Source organism: Saccoglossus kowalevskii, chromosome 14, assembly GCF_978046115.1.
Source record: "Saccoglossus kowalevskii chromosome 14, keSacKowa6.1, whole genome shotgun sequence".
Lineage (NCBI taxonomy): Eukaryota > Metazoa > Hemichordata > Enteropneusta > Harrimaniidae > Saccoglossus > Saccoglossus kowalevskii.
In genome coordinates, this window is record NC_140654.1 from 36,797,635 (window position 1) to 36,818,471 (window position 20,837).

Below are 20,837 nucleotides of genomic sequence, written 5' to 3' on the forward strand. Positions count from 1 at the left end.
CCTCCACTTTAATATGACGAGCACAAAGAGAACTTTCAAAAATTTTACGGGGACTGTTTCATTTTCAATGACTTGTTGAACAATGATCTGATAGGTGGTAAAATATAACTCTAAAATATCTAATCTGTGATAAGAAGATCTGTTGAACAATACAATAGTCTACCTGACTTACACCATTGTACTGGTAGCATGTAACTTTACCAGATAAATCTCCTACTATTCTACCATTGCCAATTATCATATCTGTTGTTATACAGTGACTACATAAATACTGGCCATATTTATTATTCACCTTGTCCAAAGTTTGTCTAATGTCATTATTGAGTTCTATGTATGGTATAGCTGCATCTTTTTCTTCTTGCATAGTATCCTTTTGTCCTGCTGTTCTGGAATTCAAGTCACCCAGAATGCACACATTTCCATAATTTGAAAATTGCAGAGTTTCATCCATGATGATATCGAATATATCTTCACCAGAAATATTACTGTTGAGATGATATGATGATCCCAATGGTGGGATATATACACTATATAAGTATAAATCTTTATCTAAACCAAAGAATTCTTTATGCAATTTAATCCAAAGGGGCTCCTTACATTTGCTTGTAATTTTACTTAAACCTTCCTTAAGTGTAGATTTAAATAGAATTACTATACCACCAGAGGATTTCTTAGCATTTTTATTCTTCTGCCTGTCTAATCTAAAATACAAATAATTATCTGGTACGCTAATCTTAACACTACTGTCTAACCATGGAGCTATTAAACATATAATATCATGGTTTCTAACAAAATCAATAAAAAGATTATCATTAATACAAAATTTCAAACCGTGTACATTCCAAGAAGTAACTTTCAGTTGTTGCTTGAATCTGTTCATTACTTATCCACTATATCCCCAAGGAGGATACGAGTATGGTGCAGAAGGAAAATACTTTGGTATCACAGGCATAGGTAGTGGTGGTTGTTGCGATGACAAGTGAATCCCATGTTGATACCAGTCAGGTGTAGGCATGTGGTACATTGGAGTGTACCCATGGTTTCCAGCTATGTTGCTGTTTGTATTAGGACTGGTAGTGGTAATTTCTATTTGTTCATTGTCCTTATTGCTGTTGTCAGGTGTATTTCTGGTTGTTTGTCTTTTTTGTTGTTATGGTGGCTAGTACCGGATTCGGCTGATACCCTGCCCTGGGCGATCTCATGGAGGATTTGATTTTTTTTTACAAAAATGTGGACCAAAAGATCGCCCGGGCGATCTTTTGGCAGATATTACGAGGCCCATCTTGTCTGGGAAAAATACCCCTGCGTTGATAAAAATGGTCTAGAAAAAATAATGTTTCGCTTTGACCAAATATAATCATTCAAAGTATAAATTCAAAGTGTTTTAATACATTGGTGAGAAGTTGCATTTTACATGAACAAGAACATGCACTAAGAAGGAAAAGCAAGTCAAAGTCGAAACTGGGTGCATCATGGACATGGCACAACTGAGTGATCAGCGACATCATTTTGGGACGCAATTGAACTTCAAGTACTTTGCGAAACTTGCTGCGCGGCGATGCTGGCATCAAGTGTGTGTTGACCGAAGTTTGACCCCAAGAACTGGCACGTTACCTTAGCAACCTTTTTCTTTTGTGGTCCGCGCGTCGATCTAGTAAAATTGTTATTATATCCGACGGTACAGCAATTACGCAATTTGTATGCAACTCTGTACTGGCTTTGAATATATCAACGTTGTTTACTTCTAATTACGCAAATTATGTTTACAATTTTGTACCAGCTCTGAATATTTCAACTTTGTAATGTATTGCTTTAATTACGCAAACTCAAGTTAATTTTTACTATTGTTAGGATGCTGACCCGGGGTATTGGGTCTGTGAATACTTCAATATTACCAACTTGATAATGCGTTGCATTCGTAATAATTACACAAACATGAACATGGGCACATTTAAATCATTAAAAATGATAGTAGTCGGGTATCCACGGAAAGTTGAGAAAATATTTTAAATACTTGTGATTCATCGATGTTCCAATGGTGATTTTTTTTATTTGAAATGAAGTGAACATGTAATATAAACCATACCATGTGTCACATTAAATTTTACTATAATATAATAAACTCTGGACAGCGCACTTCGATCGCAATATTCACGTACATTTCGACTGAACTATAAAAACCACGTGCGGCATTGGGCAATGACCTCCAGAGTTCACGCACTGATATTTAAATTCGAGCCATCCAGCTTGACGCAAATCAATATAGTTACTTGTCATGTGTTCAAAAAATCTTTCAACTCTCACAATAACCATGAACGCGAAGAGTTAACTGAAAGGGAACCTTCTTTTTTGGACAAAAAACACGTTAGTACAAGATTATGTGTACAAGGTTAGCTTTATAGAATGTACACGACCGCTTAACTCTGTTTTTAGCCCCCGCCGGATCTGTGATCCGAGCGGGGGGTATTAATTTGGGTCGTGTCTGTGCAATGTGTGTGCACATTTTCATGTTACCAGCTTTTTCTCACACATGTGTGATCCAATTCAGTTCAGAGTTGGTACAGAGACAGAAATTGATGGTGCTATTGTGCACATCAAGTTATTTTTTCGATTCTTCAAAGTTTCACTGTGTTTTTCCTTGATTTTTAACATTTTTCCTTCAAAATCCGACTTTTCCCGAAATTACCAGAGTTTAATCCGAGTTTTGATGACGCTTACGCAGTTCTCGTCTCGGTGGAAATCAGTCAATTTTGTGAGGATATTATATCCCGGAATTGTATCTTTATTTGCGCAACGCTTCTATGGACAAAATTGTGTCTCGTCAATTTCAAAGGTAAGAAACTGTGCTTGTTATGGTATTTATACACTTTGTATTATCGTTTGTGTCTCGGGTTTGGTGATCGTGAGAAACTATTGCTAACCTGTCGTGAGTTTCGCCAGAAAAACTGCCTTTTTATTATGGTTGTAGGAACTGATTATGTATTGTGTAAATTGAAACTTTACCTCGTGACTTAAGAGGTTTGCAGTGCTCTCACCGGGATTCAAACGTTGTGGTGGTGTCGGCGCAATGCTGCTCTGAGATGCTTGCCAGACTCTGCCTCGCTCAAAATCATTATCGCCATGCTTGATTTCCGCAACATGTACATTTGTTTATGATTTCCACAGCTATTGTTCTATGAGATGCGTCCTCGCTGTTCATAAACAGCCATAAACAAGTTTAGTTGGGTCGGCATGTACTCATTGAAAGTGTTGGTTTATTTACGTAATCCACTGATCACGCAATAGGCGAAGTTAAAAATATGTCGCTACTCAGGAGAGCTTGCCCACAACGCTAAATGTCCCAATACAAACGTACCGGTACGTTTATTTTTTCCACAGAAAAATTCCACCCGGCACATTTTTATTTGGGACGGTACGTTTATTTATTTTTCTAAATCCGATTAAAAAAATCATGCCTTTTTCCCCATGAGAAACGAAGCCAAAAGATCGCACTAAAACATCGGTAAATCTGGTCTTTCGTGTTGCTTTCACCATGAGGTCGCTGAACTGTCATATTTAAATGCTTTATGGTAATTTGAGCACATGGGCACCATCCAGCATTTTGATTGGTTGATTAGCGACTTGACCTATCTGGTCAATAAACACGCGTCATGGGCATGGATAACATGGCGGATATTGTCTCATCGAGCGTTAACATGTAACCAAAAACATTTGCTTACGATAAAACTAAGTTGAATTTTACTTGCATTTCATAACAATTCAACGAATTTATTTTTTGTACGTTAATATAATCACTACTGAGTACTACGGTAATCAACAATTACAACACTTCGAAAACAAGTATTAAAGCTACCGTACCGTGATCATTTGCTACCAACAAAAAAATAATGCATAATAAATATAGTGAATATTTTTTGTTATGTGAACAGTTTTTTTGATTGACTGTAATTTTCCAACATTTCATGACGTCTATTGTAGCACCAAATTATGGCCTTTCACTCCTCCGTGACGTCTATTTAAACGATTATACGGCATCTTGTCGCCAGCCACGAATGTCACACTAGACGAACTTGATCGATACTGCCGACCATTCCATGCATTTTTTATCGACGCACGACGACACGAAAATCGAGAAAAGTATTGTCCTTGCAACAATTTCGCGCAATACGTCACCACTATACAGTGACTGATTTAATTTGTATTCAACATTAAAACAAACTACAGTGAGTTGTTCTATGGTCGTATAAAAATAAAATAAACTACATTAAGATACAGTAAAGTTAACCAACTAAACAGAATGCTAAATAAAGCTAAATAATATTACAAACACATATAGAATCACAATAAACTTGTACGATCACATTAGAGTCATAACTATGGAAAGAATATTTTTATATTTGGTGGAGCTGCTCATATATCATCTGCATACATTTTTGTATGTATTGTGCAGTTTCCCAGCCAGTCAGACTGGAGTAGTGATTGGTTTGCTACTTCATTACATCTTGCAGCCTTTCAAACAGTATATTGCTAGACATGCATCAATTGTTGTCCATGTATATTCCTAATTGCTCAGTGAAAACTTGCAATTTCTTTCTGGCTGGTATAAATATATTAAGTAATATGTTTTCGTACTGAAAAGACAGTACACAAATATCTTTTTTAATTAAATTTAACAGCTAATGGGAGCATATATGCTACAACCTCTGCTTACTTTTGACTAAATGTTTTTTTGTTTTTTTCAGGTGCAGAGCCAGAATTTTTTTCTCGGAAAGCAAAGCCACTGAAACTGCATATATTACAAAAGCATACTATTCGCTGCATGTCTGACAATTGTATTAAGTTTTGCAGGTCGTCTTTTTTATTTTTGAGAAGTGCTGTCAACCAAAGCATAAATATGTGTTTCTCTGTACATAAAAGTTCAAATTCACACGATTTGTTAATGGTAATGTATGATAATAAAAACTTGATAATATTTTTCTGGATTCTTGCACTTTATTTGTATCATTGTCATATGAGAAGTACTCTTGTCCTTATTTAGAGATATTGAAACTAATTCAGGGCCACAAACTACATGTAGTAAAGTTGTTGACACAGGATTGTCATTCATGACCTGTTTGATTGGATAAAGTTTTACGACTTGGAGGCCATTTTTTCCCTCAAAAATCTAAAAAAAAACAAGCTTTTTCTAGCTGTTAACAGCTTTTTCTCAGATAGGTGTCATCCAGTTTTGTTCAAAGTTGGTACAGGGACAGGTAATAATTGTTTACAAGTGCACATCGCATTATATGTTTAACAAGTTATAAATTGTCTCAGAAAAGCCAAATGAATATATTTTGACCCCACCCCCTAAAATTGTAACACATCAATTCTGAACATTTAATAACAGAATTTTAATACAGCTCATAATGAAGTAATTCACTCTGACACAAACTAAGTTCAATACAAGTTTTTGACTCCCGTGTGCGAAGCACAAAAGGGAGTCTTTGCAGTTACCCTGTCTGTATGTATGTATGTATGTCACTTTTTTTGTTCCACCGTTATCTCAAGAACCACTAATCAAATTTTGGTGAAACTTGGTACATAGATGCTCTGGGATAATGTGCAGAGTTGATTAGGTTTTGGTAAAAATCTATGAATATTAATTACCTAATTTGCGTGATAATTAGCTGATTTTTAGCTGTTCCAAGACTGTTCCACTGATATCTGAAAAACCACTCATTGGATTTTGATGAAATTTGGCACATGAATGCTCTGAACTAGTGCGCAGATTTGATTAGTTTTGGGTAACTATGAATATTAATTACCTAATTTGCATGATAATTAACTGATTTTAAGCTGTTCTATGACTGTTCCACTGATTTTTGAAGAACGACTCATTGGATTTCAATGAAACTTGGCACATGGATGCTCTGAACTAATGCGCAGATTTGATTAGTTTTGGGTAAAAATCTGTTAATATTATTAATTACCTAATTTACATAATGATTAATCAATTTTCGGCTTTTCCACCGATATCTCAAGTACTAATCATAACATTTCAATAAAACTTGGTACATAGGTGTCATATGACACTGCACATACCTGATAGTTTTTAGGGTAATATCAGTACATATTAATTACCTAATTTGCATAATTAATTAATTTTCAGCTTTTGATATTTCGAGTAGTAATGATCACGTTTCAATGAAACTTGGTACATAGTTACTTGAGGACTGTGCAGTGATCTAATTAGTTCTTAGGTAAATATTTGTGCATATTAATCACCTTATTAGCATAATTAGTTAATTTTCAGCTTTTCACCTGATATCTCAAGTACTAATCATCACATTTCAATGAGACTTGCGACATAGATATTCTAGGACTATGCAGAGACCTGATTAATTTTGGGATAAATAATTGTGCCTTTTAATTACCTAATTTGCATAATTAGTTAATTTTTTGCTGTTCTATGATGTCTAAAAACCACTCATTGGATTTCAATGAAACTTTTAAAGAGTACCCATCACATTTCAATGAACGTAAGACTATGCACCATATTAGTTTTTGGTAAATATTTATGCTTCTTAATCATCTAATTAACATAATTAATACTGATATCTCAAGTATTGATCATCACATTTGAATAAAACTTGGTACATAAATGCTCTAGGACAATAGACAGTCTGATTAATTTTGGGTTAAAATCTGTTCATATTAATTCTCTAATTAGCATAATAATTAATATTTTTTTGGTTCTTATCACATTTCAATGAAACTTGGTACATTGTGCAGACATTATTAGTTTTACACTTAAATCTGTTCATATTAGTTACCTTATTTGCATAATTAGTTTTCAGCTATTCCATCAATATCTCAAGTATAAGTAATTTTGAATTAATTTTTAATGTGTCTCCAAAACTCTCAGCACACGGGAGTTCTTTCTAAGCTTTCTTTGATTAAATTTTTTTCTGAGCGGGGGCTATGACATGACATGTCATGTCTTGTTTAATAGAGGGGAGGCAAAGGGGGTAGCTGGTACGGTTTTACAAGAAATAAAAAGGGTTTTTTACAATTTACAAGAAAAAAGACGTTTTTACAGTTTACAGTGTTAAAAAATGGAACATTGAATAGTCTGAAGAGCTCTCCGCCATTACTGCCCGTGTGTAGAGACGCATGCGCATATTACCCTTGTAATGCTCTTCATTCAGTTAGAGGGTCTTTTACGTTTTGACATTCAATTTTGTAGTGAACTGTGTCATTTAGTCGTTTTACAGTTTCTAAAATGTAATTTCCCTGGATTATTTTTACGATTTTTTTATTTGGATGTCAATTCTTGTACGTACCGAGAAAAATGACACATTTTTTACAGTGTCCGAAAAAAATATTTGATTGATTACGTTGTACGTCTAGTCTGTGATTACAGAATTACGGGATTTATTTTTTCTATTTACGTTGTACAAACAATAAAATATTGCAATTACGTTGAACGAAAATAACCCTTGCCCTCCCCCCTTAATAATCATGTCATATGTAAAACGCAGGAGACATTTTAGTTTGCCTGTTTCTTGTTTACCGACTTTTTGTCTGGAATGCGATACAGACAAGGATTAAACATTACTGATAACAACCAAGAGACTCGAACCAGGAAGGCTTGGATATTTTAAACTTCGTAAATAACACTCTTTTCAAGCGTAGACTTTATTCGAGTGTAATAAACGTAAGTGAAATGTATTTTAACAAGTCATAATACGCAACAACAATTCGTATACAGCATTGGTTTTATTGAAGTTTTAATGCTTTTCGACTTCACAGTGAATTATTTTAGCGTCATATTTAAAATAGCGCGTTCAATACAAGATGTCGGACGGAAAAATTGGGGTCTGTAAAAATTTTGTTGGTTCAGTCAGGCAATGTGTGGACCAAAACACATGGTTTAGGATGGGCGGGGTATCAGCCGAATCCGGTACTACTACAGTTTTGAGTTGTTTGTCCCTTTGTATTATATCTTTGTTGTCATTTGAAAGTCTGTTTCTGCTCTTGGTTTATTTCTCATAGCATTTATTATATTAGATGCAAGTACTTTAGTGCCAATATCATTGAGGTGTACATTGTCCACATGTTTTAAACTGGAGGGGTCGTCATGCAACACATGTTCGAATTTGATGTAAATAAACAATCTGTTGTATTTGCCACTTGGGACTCGAGTTTCAAGGACATGCTCACAGGGACTGTGTCATTTTCAATGACTTGTTAATTGAATTTATTAGACTGAATTATATATCCTTGACATTAAAATAACCATTGTTTGTATAATAGGTTCTTATTGACCTGGATAATGCCCGGATAGATGATGAACCTCACTGGTTTGTTTTAAATAACCATAATGAGAAGATGACATCACCAAACTCAGTAAGAAGAATGAAAAAATCAGCAGTCACCAATTCACCACGACGGCCTATTAACCATCTCAGTGAAAGTGAAGGATCTGATATTGAGTATGATGATGCGATTGGTGTAGTTACAGGTAATGTAATAAGTGTGTGTGTGTGTATCACATGTATCAATAGTGATTGTTCATATTACATACGTTACATATACACATGTATTATGTGTACCGGTATATCAATTTATTAAATAAGGTGAAAATTTATCACAATATTTCAGTCTTCATAGCAAGCTATGTAAATGCATTAATTTATTTCATGGACAAAATCTAGTGGCACATAGTTTGTGTTTTTTATTTAATTTTCTATTTTTTTTTAATATGAATTTGATTGTGATTCTTCATCAATATATCCAGTTAAGTGTGCTAATGGTTTTATAAAATAGATTTGCATATTGTTCAATTTCAGACAAACTTGGTATGCATATTACACTTTGATATTTAGAATATTGCTTTTTTTCATAATTTGCTCCAATTTTTTATTTTTTACTTGCCTGTGGTTAGAGGCTACGTGTGTCATTTGGAGGTACTTCTTTAAGAGACTGTGGTTAATTATAGCATACACACTAACTCTCTTCATTTATGATCCAACCCCTGCCTCTCCCACTTTTGCAAAATATAAGTAACACAGTAATTGAAATTCAATTTCAACCTCTTTCTCTAAACAAAATGAATTGTTTTCTGTGTGTTTTCTTTTCTAAATCCTGATTGTTGAGGTCATAGAATCTCTTCACAGGTTATTGATAATGAAGTCTGCGGTATGATAACCACGCCATGTTTAAAATATACTATCATCTTTAAAACAATATTTATTCATTTCTGTTGATGTATTTTATGTCTGTTTCTGTCCACACATTTATACCATAAATGAATAAATGCAGGTGTTATCTATTTATGAGCCATGACATCATCATTAGTGATGTCATCAATTGTTCATATCAGCCATGACATTATCACCAGTGATGTCATCAATTGTTCATATCAGCCTTGACATTACCATGTTTACCTTTATAGCTGTCAACTTGGTTGCTAACATCTAGCTAACCCATACTTGCAATGCCTGTAGCTAGACCAAAGATGCTGCTGTGTGTGCTTCCAGTCAAGATGTTTTTTTTCACTGATGATATATTGTCGCATCATTTTTTTCTGCATAGGAAACAATTTATTAGCCTAATCATAAATTTAGAGAAAATTGGTCATAAATCACATGACAATGTTCATTGGCTTATTATGTAAAATCATAAGCTATTATCCAATGGCACCGTGTTACAGTGACATATTTTAAGAAACTTGATGTCCTATTATTTTCCAAAAAACGCTATTTTCAGAACAATTCCATATCACATTTTTTGACACTTTTAACCAAGATTTTTAGCTCCCCTGTCGACTTTGTTGAGCGGAGCTTATCATATAAGTGATTGTCTGTCGTCTGTGTCAACTTTGTACTTGTTCGACTATTTCTTGAAAACTGCAATTCTTATTGATTTGATTCTTGTTGTATATGTACCTTGGGCAGATCTCTCTTATATATGTTCATTTCATGATGATATTTTTAATTCTCAACTTTTAATGAATATTTTTGGTAAAAAGTGATATTTTTGGCCTTTTATTGAAAACCTTAAATCTGATTGCTTTGATATTATACATATAGGTACTACAGGTATACCTCCTGTAAAATCCAGTTTTTTTTGGTGCGTCTATCATCATTTCTCAGAGATGCCTTGACCGATTTTGCTGAGACTTGGTACAAAGACAGAGTGACCACTGGAATCAATTAATGAGCTCATTTGCATATTTAATTATTAATTTGAATTCTTGTTAATATCTTGTAAACTAATAGTCCAAATCAGACCAAACTTGGTAGAGACTTGATTTATCAATATAAGATATATACTATGCAATATTAAATTTCAATTTAATTAACGAGCTCATTTGCATATTTAATGAATTTTGAATTTTTGTTGATATCTTGTGAACTAATTGTCCGAATAAGACCAAACTTGGTATAGACTTACTTGATCTGTCAAAATAAAATGTGTGCTATGCAATATTGACTTTCAACTTAATTAATGAGCTAACTTGAATATTTAATTAATTTTGAATTTTTTTTAATATCTTGTGAACTAATGGTTCATGTATTTGCTATTTAATATTGACTCAATTGAATTCCCAAATTCAATTGATTGTGAAAATTTGTTAAAATTGATGCAAATTTTACCAAATTTAATAGATATGTCCTCGCTGTTAACTTTGAGAAACATACTTTTGATTTTCAACTTAATCTTCCTCCCCGATTTATACATTCAAACTTTATAATTCATAGCCAACTATAATCACTTCTGGCAAGTGTGGGCTGTGTCATCTTCAGATGACGTGTTGGAAAATTAATATATTCTGAGTATTTTCCTTCCTGAGTAGGCTACTATACCTTGAATTGTTAAATGATGATTTCATGTTATTTTTGATATATCCAGACATCATTGTGTGACTGAGGCTTCTATCAACTTAAACTTACTACACGTCCATAGGAGCTTGATTATCTAATCAGCCATTATTTCATTATATTGACTCTGCATAGATTATGTCAGTCAAAAACAGTCCAGCAGACACTGAACTGTAATAAAAGATAAATATATCCTGCCCCTACTAATCAATGTTAGTGTAGTTTGAAGAAAGATATGCCTACAATTTTTTTCAGAAGTTATGTTTGAGGAAATATTGTGCATGCTGGTTGTTTGGATAGCAGGTACTGAAATCCTTGAGCTTATTAGCTATGAAAATGTTACAAAACCAACATGCAATTACATAGTCATATTTTCACTAGTGTAATACACACATAAGATTGTAATAGGTTATTAACACACCATATATCAAAGGGTTATTGTTCACTGAATAAGCTTTCATTGCTGTTGTCTACTTTCATTCTACTGAAACATAGCTTGTTTTAAAAAATGTATAAAAAAATGTATGTTGCCGATGATTTGTAGCAGCATTATAACAGCAGTGACTTGTATGTATGATAAGTTATCGTATTAATGCTTTCTGAATACTATCTGTTAAAAATATGAAATTGATTGATGTTGCATGCACAGGATATATTACATCCATATGTTAAAGAGTATTTCACATAAGATCACTGCGATATGATCACTGCCATTGGTTGATACGGTCACTGTCATTGGTTGATACGGTCACTGCCATTGGTTGATACGGTCACTGCCATTGGTCGATATAATCACTGTGCAGTATGTATCTGTACCTTATTATTATTGCAATGTAAACAAAGAAAAGTGTTTGACGTGACTGGTTAAAGTGTATTTTAATTTCACCTGTACAGGAAAGGAAATTACAAGTACTTTTACAGTATTTATTCACTCTTTTATATCTCAAAAAATTGTATTTATCGTGTGCTTGATCATTAAAATATGACTTATTTTAGTTTACTCTATTTCTGGTTTTATCATAGTCATTAATATGCGTTTTCTGTGTGCTATTTTGGTATATTCTACAACAACACAGCAAATGTCACAGTTATTAATAGATAATTGCCTATCACAATGTAGAGTACCGGTATGTTAATTAATTGACTGATGTTATAATATTTAGCAATTATAATATGGTTGGAAACATGTTATGGGCAATTTGATGGCTTGCTTCCTATTTGCTATCTGGCTATGGTAAAATGTGCTTAGAGTTTATCAAATTTAGAAATACATTTGGTAAGTGACAATTCTGATTGTGTATAAAAGCTACCAGGCAGCTGTTTCTGTGTCATTTCAGTGTGATGTTATGTTTAACAGACGTGTCGTTTAATAGACATTGTTTTAGCTGAAGGCAGCCATTTAAATGTTTAAAATGCATTACCGGTAACCTTGATGTTGATGTGCATCATTTTGTGGGATGACTTCCTTCCAACCAAACCCTTACTCTCTAACCCTAAGTCCCCCTATGTGTTTGTACACATGCCTCTTTAGATACAAGTAAGTGTCCTCGGGAGGGGCATATACTACTGTAAAATACTTTATTTTAGCTGGAAATAATTTTCGCTTAAAAGACATTTTTAGTGCTTTGTATGGAATTTATTTTCACTGATTTTTGACAAGTTGAATGTAAAATATTCACTGGATTTTATTCGTCCCTGTTCGGACGAAGTCCGAAAACGGGGCCTTATAATTCGGTCTCCGTCCGTCCGTGTGTCCGTGTGTTCGTCCGGAGTCATATCTCAGAATCCCTTGGACCGATTCTATTCATTCTTTGCATGTGCCTCGTACTTTATGTGGGACATGTGCACATGCAGTGGTTTAGCGATTTGATTCAAAATGGCCGACTGGCAGCCAACTTGTTTTTTTTGAAAATGTTGTATTTTGGACATGCTTTGTCAGTTTTCATTCAAACTTGGTACATAGATTATACATGTTATGATACATGTCCATGATGATTTATTTCACAATTGGATCAAAGATGGCCGACTGGCAGCCATCTTGTTTTTTGAAAATGTAATATTTTGGACATGCTTTGTCAGTTTTCATTCAAATTTAGTACATAGATCATACATGTTAGGATACATGTCCCCGACCGTCCGTGAGTTCCTGAGTCTGTCCGTCCGTCCGACCGTCCGTGTGTCTGTCTGTCTGTCTGTCTGTGCGTCAGTCTGTCCGTCATATTTTAGAATCCTGTGAACCGATTCTGTTCATTCTTTGCATGTGCCTAGTACCTTATGTGGGACATATGCACATGCAGGAGTTTAGCGATTCGATTCAAAATGGCTGACTGGCAGCCATCTTGTTTTTTGAAAATGTTGTATTTTGGACATGCTTTGTCAGTTGTCATTCAAACTTGGTACATAGATTATACATGTTAGGATACATGTCCATGACGATTTATTTCACAATTGGATCAAAGATGGTCGACTGGCAGGCATCTTGTTTTTGTTTTTTTATGTGGTATCTTGGACGTGCTCTGTCAGTTTTCATTCAAATCAAATTTGGCACATACATGTACTTTATACATGTTAGGATGCATGTCCATGACGATTTGTTTCAAAATCTGGTCAAGGATGGCCGATTGACAGCCATCTGACTTTTTGGCCTTACTACTATATTTCCACAATTTATGTACCATTTTCATTCGTATTTGGCACATCATACATATCAGTGTGTTTCATGATCAGATCAAAGATGGCCGAATAACGACTGTTTTTATTTTGGCCATATTACTATGACACGAAACGCGTATTTTGATGTAAATAAACAATCTGTTGTATACGCCACTTGGAACTCAAGTTTCAAGGACACACTCGTGACAACCCCTCCGCTTTAATATGACGAGCACAAAGAGAACTTAATGGGGACTGTGTCATTTTCAATGACTTGTTTTCTCTGAATCATTCCTTTAGCGAAAATAGCTAAATTTATTCCAAGCGAAAATAAAGTATTTTACAGTATTTTAATCCTATGTGCTAAAGCTATGTTATAAATTTTGGTCTTGAACCAAATTTGTCTGAAGTTGGTACTAAGACAAGACATATTGATACACATTATTTACTTCTACTTGCTTTTTGCTTTGATTACACTTAAATGACCATTATTGTGCCAAAATACATTTTAACATTTTTCTCAGTCGTGTTATTACTATTATAATAGCTTACTGAAGCATGTCAGTTTTGATGATTTTATTCAAAATTGCCAGCTGGTGCCCATGTCAGTTTTATTTTTACACGTCCTTAGCCATTTCTTAGGTATGCCTTAAACATATTTTGTTAAATGTAAAATTTTTATTTGGCCAAATACAAACTTAGTACTACCGATTTGAACTTATCATAAATTACTAATCACCTTTTCATAGATAGTTTATGATAGGTGCTTCTGTAGATATTATGAATTGATATTGTACCCAACTAAAATAGGTTTTGTGCATAGCCTTCAAAATAGTTCATACATCCTCACTGAGAATACAAGTTAAAAATCAATGGAATTATAAATTATTTTCCCCCAAAGCTAATATTGACATATTTAATTTATTGCCAATGTCTAAAATATCTCCATAAATTACTATGCACATAAGGCCCGTATTCCTGGCATGCTATGTTTCAACATCATGTATACAATTGTATTTTAGGTTCTGCTGTTGTAGGGGTTGGAGACGGAGCTAGTGTGTCATCATATGGTAGCAGCTGTAGTCCTCCACTTGGTAATGATACTAGTCGACTTGGTAACGATACAGTTCCTGTAGAACAGCTTAGACATCAAAGATTAGAGTTTGAAAATGATAGAAGGTTATCCGAACGGCATTCACCATCACCACGAAGACGTTCAGGCACAGGTAAAGGCAGTGCATATATTATGGTATTAACCAAGTATGGTACGCCCTCTATACAGGAACTTTGGCTTAGTACAATACTACAGACGAAAATTGGTGTTAAAATTATTATCAGCCAGAAAATAAAAAGCAGTAGTGTTTGTTGTTCAGACTTGTATCTTTAGAATATGTCTAATGCCTTTGTGATGATGTTAAGGTGACACCGACCTGCACGCTTTTTTGAAATGTTCAACCCGCTCTTCATACTTTACATACACTTTGTTGCGTATAAATATGACATTAACATGGACATATACAAAACTTATTAGTCCCTGTTCAGATGCAGTCCCAAAACAGGGACTAATAAGTTTTGTATCTTGTTTTGTGGCTGTTTAAAGATGGATTTTGTGAAACTTTGTACATAAATTAGACACAAGTCCCTGATGTCATATTATTTTTTAGATCATATTCAAAATGACTGACTGGCTGCCATTTTGTTTTAATTAATGCAGTTCTAGAGCCATATCTCTCAGTATGGACAATTACTCGTTTGACGATCAGATACAAGATGTCAATCATTTTAATGTTAAAAAAATCATTATAGTCAAGCATCAGCTTCTGGATCCATATCTCTGACAAGTTTATTTTCCAATTACTGTAAAATACTTTATTTTTGCTTGGAATTAATTTTCGCTGAAGGAATGATTCAGTGAAAATGAAATCCAGTAATTATGTACCTTTTTTCCTATATTTTATATTACACACTACATTACAAATCAGTGATAATGAATTCCATACAAAATGTCCCAAAAGTCTTTTCAGTGAAATTTAATTCTAGCTTAAATAAAGTTTTTACAGTACATTACTATAAACAAAACTATATATCTTAAGTTTGATAACTAACAGGGACTGATCCATGCATGGTTTGTTTAAAATAAAAATAGTAATCATGTATTTATTTCGAACAAAATATTCAAAAAATTTCTAAATCCCCCCGCCAAACAACATATTACATTCATATCTTCATGCCCATGATTTAAACAAGTAAAATTTTCATTTTTGTGGCTGTATATTTGATATGCGAGTGTGTTAATAACATTTGTTGTCTTCATATCCTGCTGTGTAATAACTCCATGTATTCAAAGTATCCATTCTTGTGGTGTTGAATTTAGTGCACTTAACAACTACACTGGATATTCAAATGTCTAGAGTTTGGTTTACAAGTTAGGAGATCAAGTATTGTTGAATGGTCTAAAAATACAATTAAATTCATGACTCAACAGTTGTTACCTATTGTTCTTGACCAGCATACATAACAGTAATCTACCCTCAGAGTAAAGTTGGTGACAGTGGTGGCGAGCATACAAAGAAAGCTGCATGGTAACATGGGCCAGCATGCAGTTACATTTATTTGAGTTCCAGTGGCATTTATGAAATCTGTGTAGTTCAATTCATGGCTGTATTTGTTGCACACATATGAGGTTTTGAATATTTTGTGACTTAATTGATAATTAATGAAACATTCAGTTATAGCCCCTCCAAGAGAAGAACTTCACTCAGATCGGGTTCCAGCACAATCATTGACTGTTCCTGATCAAGTACCAAGACATCGTCCTCGGTCACCATCTCCAAGTCGTAGACAGCGAGTACCTCCTGGGGGGTATGAAATTCAGCGATCACGATCACCCACACGGAGATCAGACGTGGAGAGGGCAAGGTCACCTGCACGCAGGTCAGACATACCAAGACCTGAAAATCATAGGAGAAGTCAATCAGAAATAAGAGGAGAGCGTGACAGAGAGCGTGAATATTTAGCTATGATTGGTAGAATATCGCCAACAGATATGAGGTCACCCGTTACAAGTTTACCAAATTCACCAAATAGACATGCTATGCATTCACCAGTTAGATCATCACCATCCTCAACACCATCCACTCCAAGAAAACATCGACAGCTACCACAACTACCTACACAGCAAGGAAAACAAGATGGAGGTATACATTTTCTTGACTACTTGACTAATACACCCTTAATAATTGCAATACGACTTGTCTATCTCCTAACTATCTTTATAGTAAGGTTGTGACCATTACCAATCTTGATGTCATCAATTACTTATCTTGTGGTATTAAGTGATTTCATCAGTGTCTACTCATTGTACAATGACAAACAAGATTACACCTGTCAGCCAAATTAAATTTAATTTATATAAAAAAAATTATTATTGAAATTGGAGAAAAATACCATAATAATAGTAAAATTAAGTATACAAAATATTTAACTGAATTTTATTGTGATTTAGCTCAAGCAGAATTAGAAGAGCGTGCACGGCAGATGAGACTAAAGATGAAAATGAACCAGTACAAACAAGCAGCGTCAAATACCCTCTCCCCCAATCCAGGAATGGTATCTGATATTCAAAAATCACGGAATAGAAAACAAAGTCCTGACAACATCTCACTCAAGTCCAGTGATAGTAATATGTCTAGTATGAGTGATGTATCCGTGGTAACACAGGCCAGTGAGACATCTCGGATTAGTACCATATCAACTCAGTCTCAAGTTATGACAGGACACAGAAAATTCAGGTAATTTAAACTGTTCATTTCTTTATGATCATAATAAGATTCTTCTTCTTCACCACTTTGCTACCTGCAATATTTCTTACTTGTGACTCTGTACTCAGTATGTCCGTGTGGTGATATGCCAGGTAGTCAGTATGTCCGTGTGGTGATATGCCAGGTAGTCAGTATGTCCATGTGGTGATGTGCCAGGTAGTCAGTATGTCCATGTGGTGATGTACAAGGTAGTCAGTATGTCCATGTGGTGATATGCCAGGTACTCAGTATGTCCATGTGGTGATATGCCAGGTAGTCAATATGGCCATGTGGTGATGTGCCAGGTAGTCAGTATGTCCATGTGGTGATGTGCCAGGTAGTCAGTATGTCCATGTGGTGATATGCCAGGTAGTCAGTATGGCCATGTGGTGATATGCAAGGTAGTCAGTATGTCCATGTGGTGATATGCCAGGTAGTCAGTATGGCCATGTGGTGATGTGCCAGGTAGTTAGTATGTCCATGTGGTGATGTACAAGGTAGTTAGTATGTCCATGTGGTGATGTACAAGGTAGTTAGTATGTCCATGTGGTGATATGCCAGGTACTCAGTATGTCCATGTGGTGATATGCCAGGTAGTCAATATGGCCATGTGGTGATGTGCCAGGTAGTCAGTATGTCCATGTGGTGATGTGCAAGGTAGTCAGTATGTCCATGTGGTGATATGCCAGGTAGTCAGTATGTCCATGTGGTGATATGCAAGGTAGTCAGTATGTCCATGTGGTGATATGCAAGGTAGTCAATATGGCCATGTGGTGATGTGCCAGGTAGTCAGTATGTCCATGTGGTGATATGCCAGGTAGTCAATATGGCCATGTGGTGATGTGCCCAGTGTTCGAAATTAACTGAAAATCATTACAGGCCCGAAGGACCTATGTCAAATTAAAACTGTAGGCCCTGATATTTAACAAACAAAGACTAAACAGATAATACAAGCTTGCAATTGCAAAACCTTTATTTACTAATAAATCAGATATATTATCTGTAGCCTCAAAGAGGTCATCATCATGTCTTTCATCGTCACTAAACTCATCAAAATCTTCAGAAAAAACATGATCACTAGCCGACTCTGAATCCGACATGTACTTTGCATCGTGTTCACAATCTTACTAACCGACAGCTGACCGTAGGATCCTCGACAAGGCCGGCAATACATCGCCTTGTTGTTATATCAAAAAGTAACCAGTCTTTGAACTCCGCCTGCCAGCTAAATTGGAATGTACGTGTTTTACGCCTAGACCGTTCGAATTCTTGCTGTTTGTCATGCCTTCCTTGTATAGTTTCACGCGTTTAGCAGCAGGCTCCTGGCAGTTTAAATATCGCCACATACTTCGATGTAGACGTAACTCTGCAACTGTTAATACCAGCGTGTTCGATGAAAATCAAAGATGGCGGAACATAAAATGTAAGCGCGAATTCTATTTGTTTCAATCGGAGGCTTGATCGGCCTACAACCAATCAGATCGTTTGTTACAGTTTCCACGTTCGGCGCATTTCGCGATCATTCAGCAAGCTTGAATTATGACTCGTATGATAGGTCGATGAGTGATGCCATTTGTTGATCAAACGTGCAAGAAAACGCAATTTTGAAACAATTCTGGAGTTTCCGGTACTATCGATATTTATTATATATTTGGTCTTACAATCATACTAAATAATGGAACGTTCTTTTTAAATATAAATTTATGGTCCGCCACAAGGACTGATGGTCTTTCACAGCTCTAGGCCCTTTACACCCACTGTCGGCGTGAGGCCGACGGACCGACGTTAATTTCGAACACTGGATGTGCCAGGTAGTCAGTATGTCCATGTGGTGATATGCCAGGTAGTCAATATGGCCATGTGGTGATGTGCCAGGTAGTCAGTATGTCCATGTGGTGATATGCAAGGTAGTCAGTATGTCCATGTGGTGATATGCCAGGTAGTCAATATGGCCATGTAGTGATGTGCCAGGTAGTCAGTATGTCCATGTGGTGATATGCCAGGTACTCAGTATGTCCATGTGGTGATATGCCAGGTAGTCAGTATGTCCATGTGGTGATATGCCAGGTAGTCAGTATGTCCGTGTGGTGATATGCCAGGTACTCAGTATGGCCATGTGGTGATGTGCAAGGTAGTCAGTATGTCTGTGTGGTGATATGCCAGGTAGTCAGTATGTCCATGTGGTGATATGCCAGGTAGTCAGTGTGTCCATGTGGTGATGTGCCAGGTAGTCAGTATGTCCATGTGGTGATATGCAAGGTAGCCAGTATGTCCATGTCGTGATATGCCAGGTAGTCAGTATGTCCATGTGGTGATATGCCAGGTAGTCAGTATGTCCATGTGGTGATATGCAAGGTAGCCAGTATGTCCATGTTGTGATATGCCAGGTAGTCAGTATGTCCATGTGGTGATATGCATGGTAGTCACTATGTCCCTGTCGTGATATGCAAGGTAGTCAGTATGTCCTAGTGGTGATATGCCAGGTAGTCAGTGTGTTCATATGGTGATATGCCAGGTAGTCAGTATGTACATGTGGTGATATGCCAGGTAGTCAGTGTGTCCATGTGGTGATATGCCAGGTAGTCAGTGTGTCCATGAGGTGATATGCAAGGTAGTCAGTATGTCCTTGTGGTGATATGCCAGGTAGTCAGTATGTCCATGTGGTGATATGCAAGGTAGTCAGTATGTCCATGTGGTGATATGCCAGGTAGTCAATATGGCCATGTAGTGATGTGCCAGGTAGTCAGTATGTCCATGTGGTGATATGCCAGGTACTCAGTATGTCCATGTGGTGATATGCCAGGTAGTCAGTATGTCCATGTGGTGATATGCCAGGTAGTCAGTATGTCCGTGTGGTGATATGCCAGGTACTCAGTATGGCCATGTGGTGATGTGCAAGGTAGTCAGTATGTCTGTGTGGTGATATGCCAGGTAGTCAGTATGTCCATGTGGTGATATGCCAGGTAGTCAGTATGTCCATGTGGTGATATGCAAGGTAGTCAGTGTGTCCATGTGGTGATGTGCCAGGTAGTCAGTATGTCCATGTGGTGATATGCAAGGTAGCCAGTATGTCCATGTCGTGATATGCCAGGTAGTCAGTATGTCCATGTGGTGATATGCCAGGTAGTCAGTATGTCCATGTGGTGATATGCAAGGTAGCCAGTATGTCCATGTTGTGATATGCCAGGTAGTCAGTATGTCCATGTGGTGATATGCATGGTAGTCACTATGTCCCTGTCGTGATATGCAAGGTAGTCAGTATGTCCTAGTGGTGATATGCCAGGTAGTCAGTGTGTTCATATGGTGATATGCCAGGTAGTCAGTATGTACATGTGGTGATATGCCAGGTAGTCAGTGTGTCCATGTGGTGATATGCCAGGTAGTCAGTGTGTCCATGAGGTGATATGCAAGGTAGTCAGTATGTCCTTGTGGTGATATGCCAGGTAGTCAGTATGTCCATGTGGTGATGTGCCAGGTAGTCAGTGTGTTCATATGGTGATATGCCAGGTAGTCATTATGT

The 20,837-nt window shown here is 36.0% G+C and overlaps 1 protein-coding gene across 3 annotated transcripts in view; it reads left to right on the forward strand.

Moving 5' to 3' along the window:
* The window catches only part of LOC100366304 (regulating synaptic membrane exocytosis protein 2-like), a 238,080-nt gene that overhangs the window by 161,835 nt on the left and 55,408 nt on the right, over nt 1-20,837 (forward strand). For all 3 annotated transcript variants that reach the window (XM_085508189.1, XM_085508187.1, XM_085508188.1), the window contains exons 11-14: nt 8,296-8,503; nt 14,540-14,743; nt 16,247-16,714; nt 17,023-17,308. In XM_085508189.1, the coding sequence (XP_085364315.1) occupies nt 8,296-8,503; nt 14,540-14,743; nt 16,247-16,714; nt 17,023-17,308 (1,166 nt within the window). The remainder of the gene's footprint in view (nt 1-8,295; nt 8,504-14,539; nt 14,744-16,246; nt 16,715-17,022; nt 17,309-20,837) is intronic.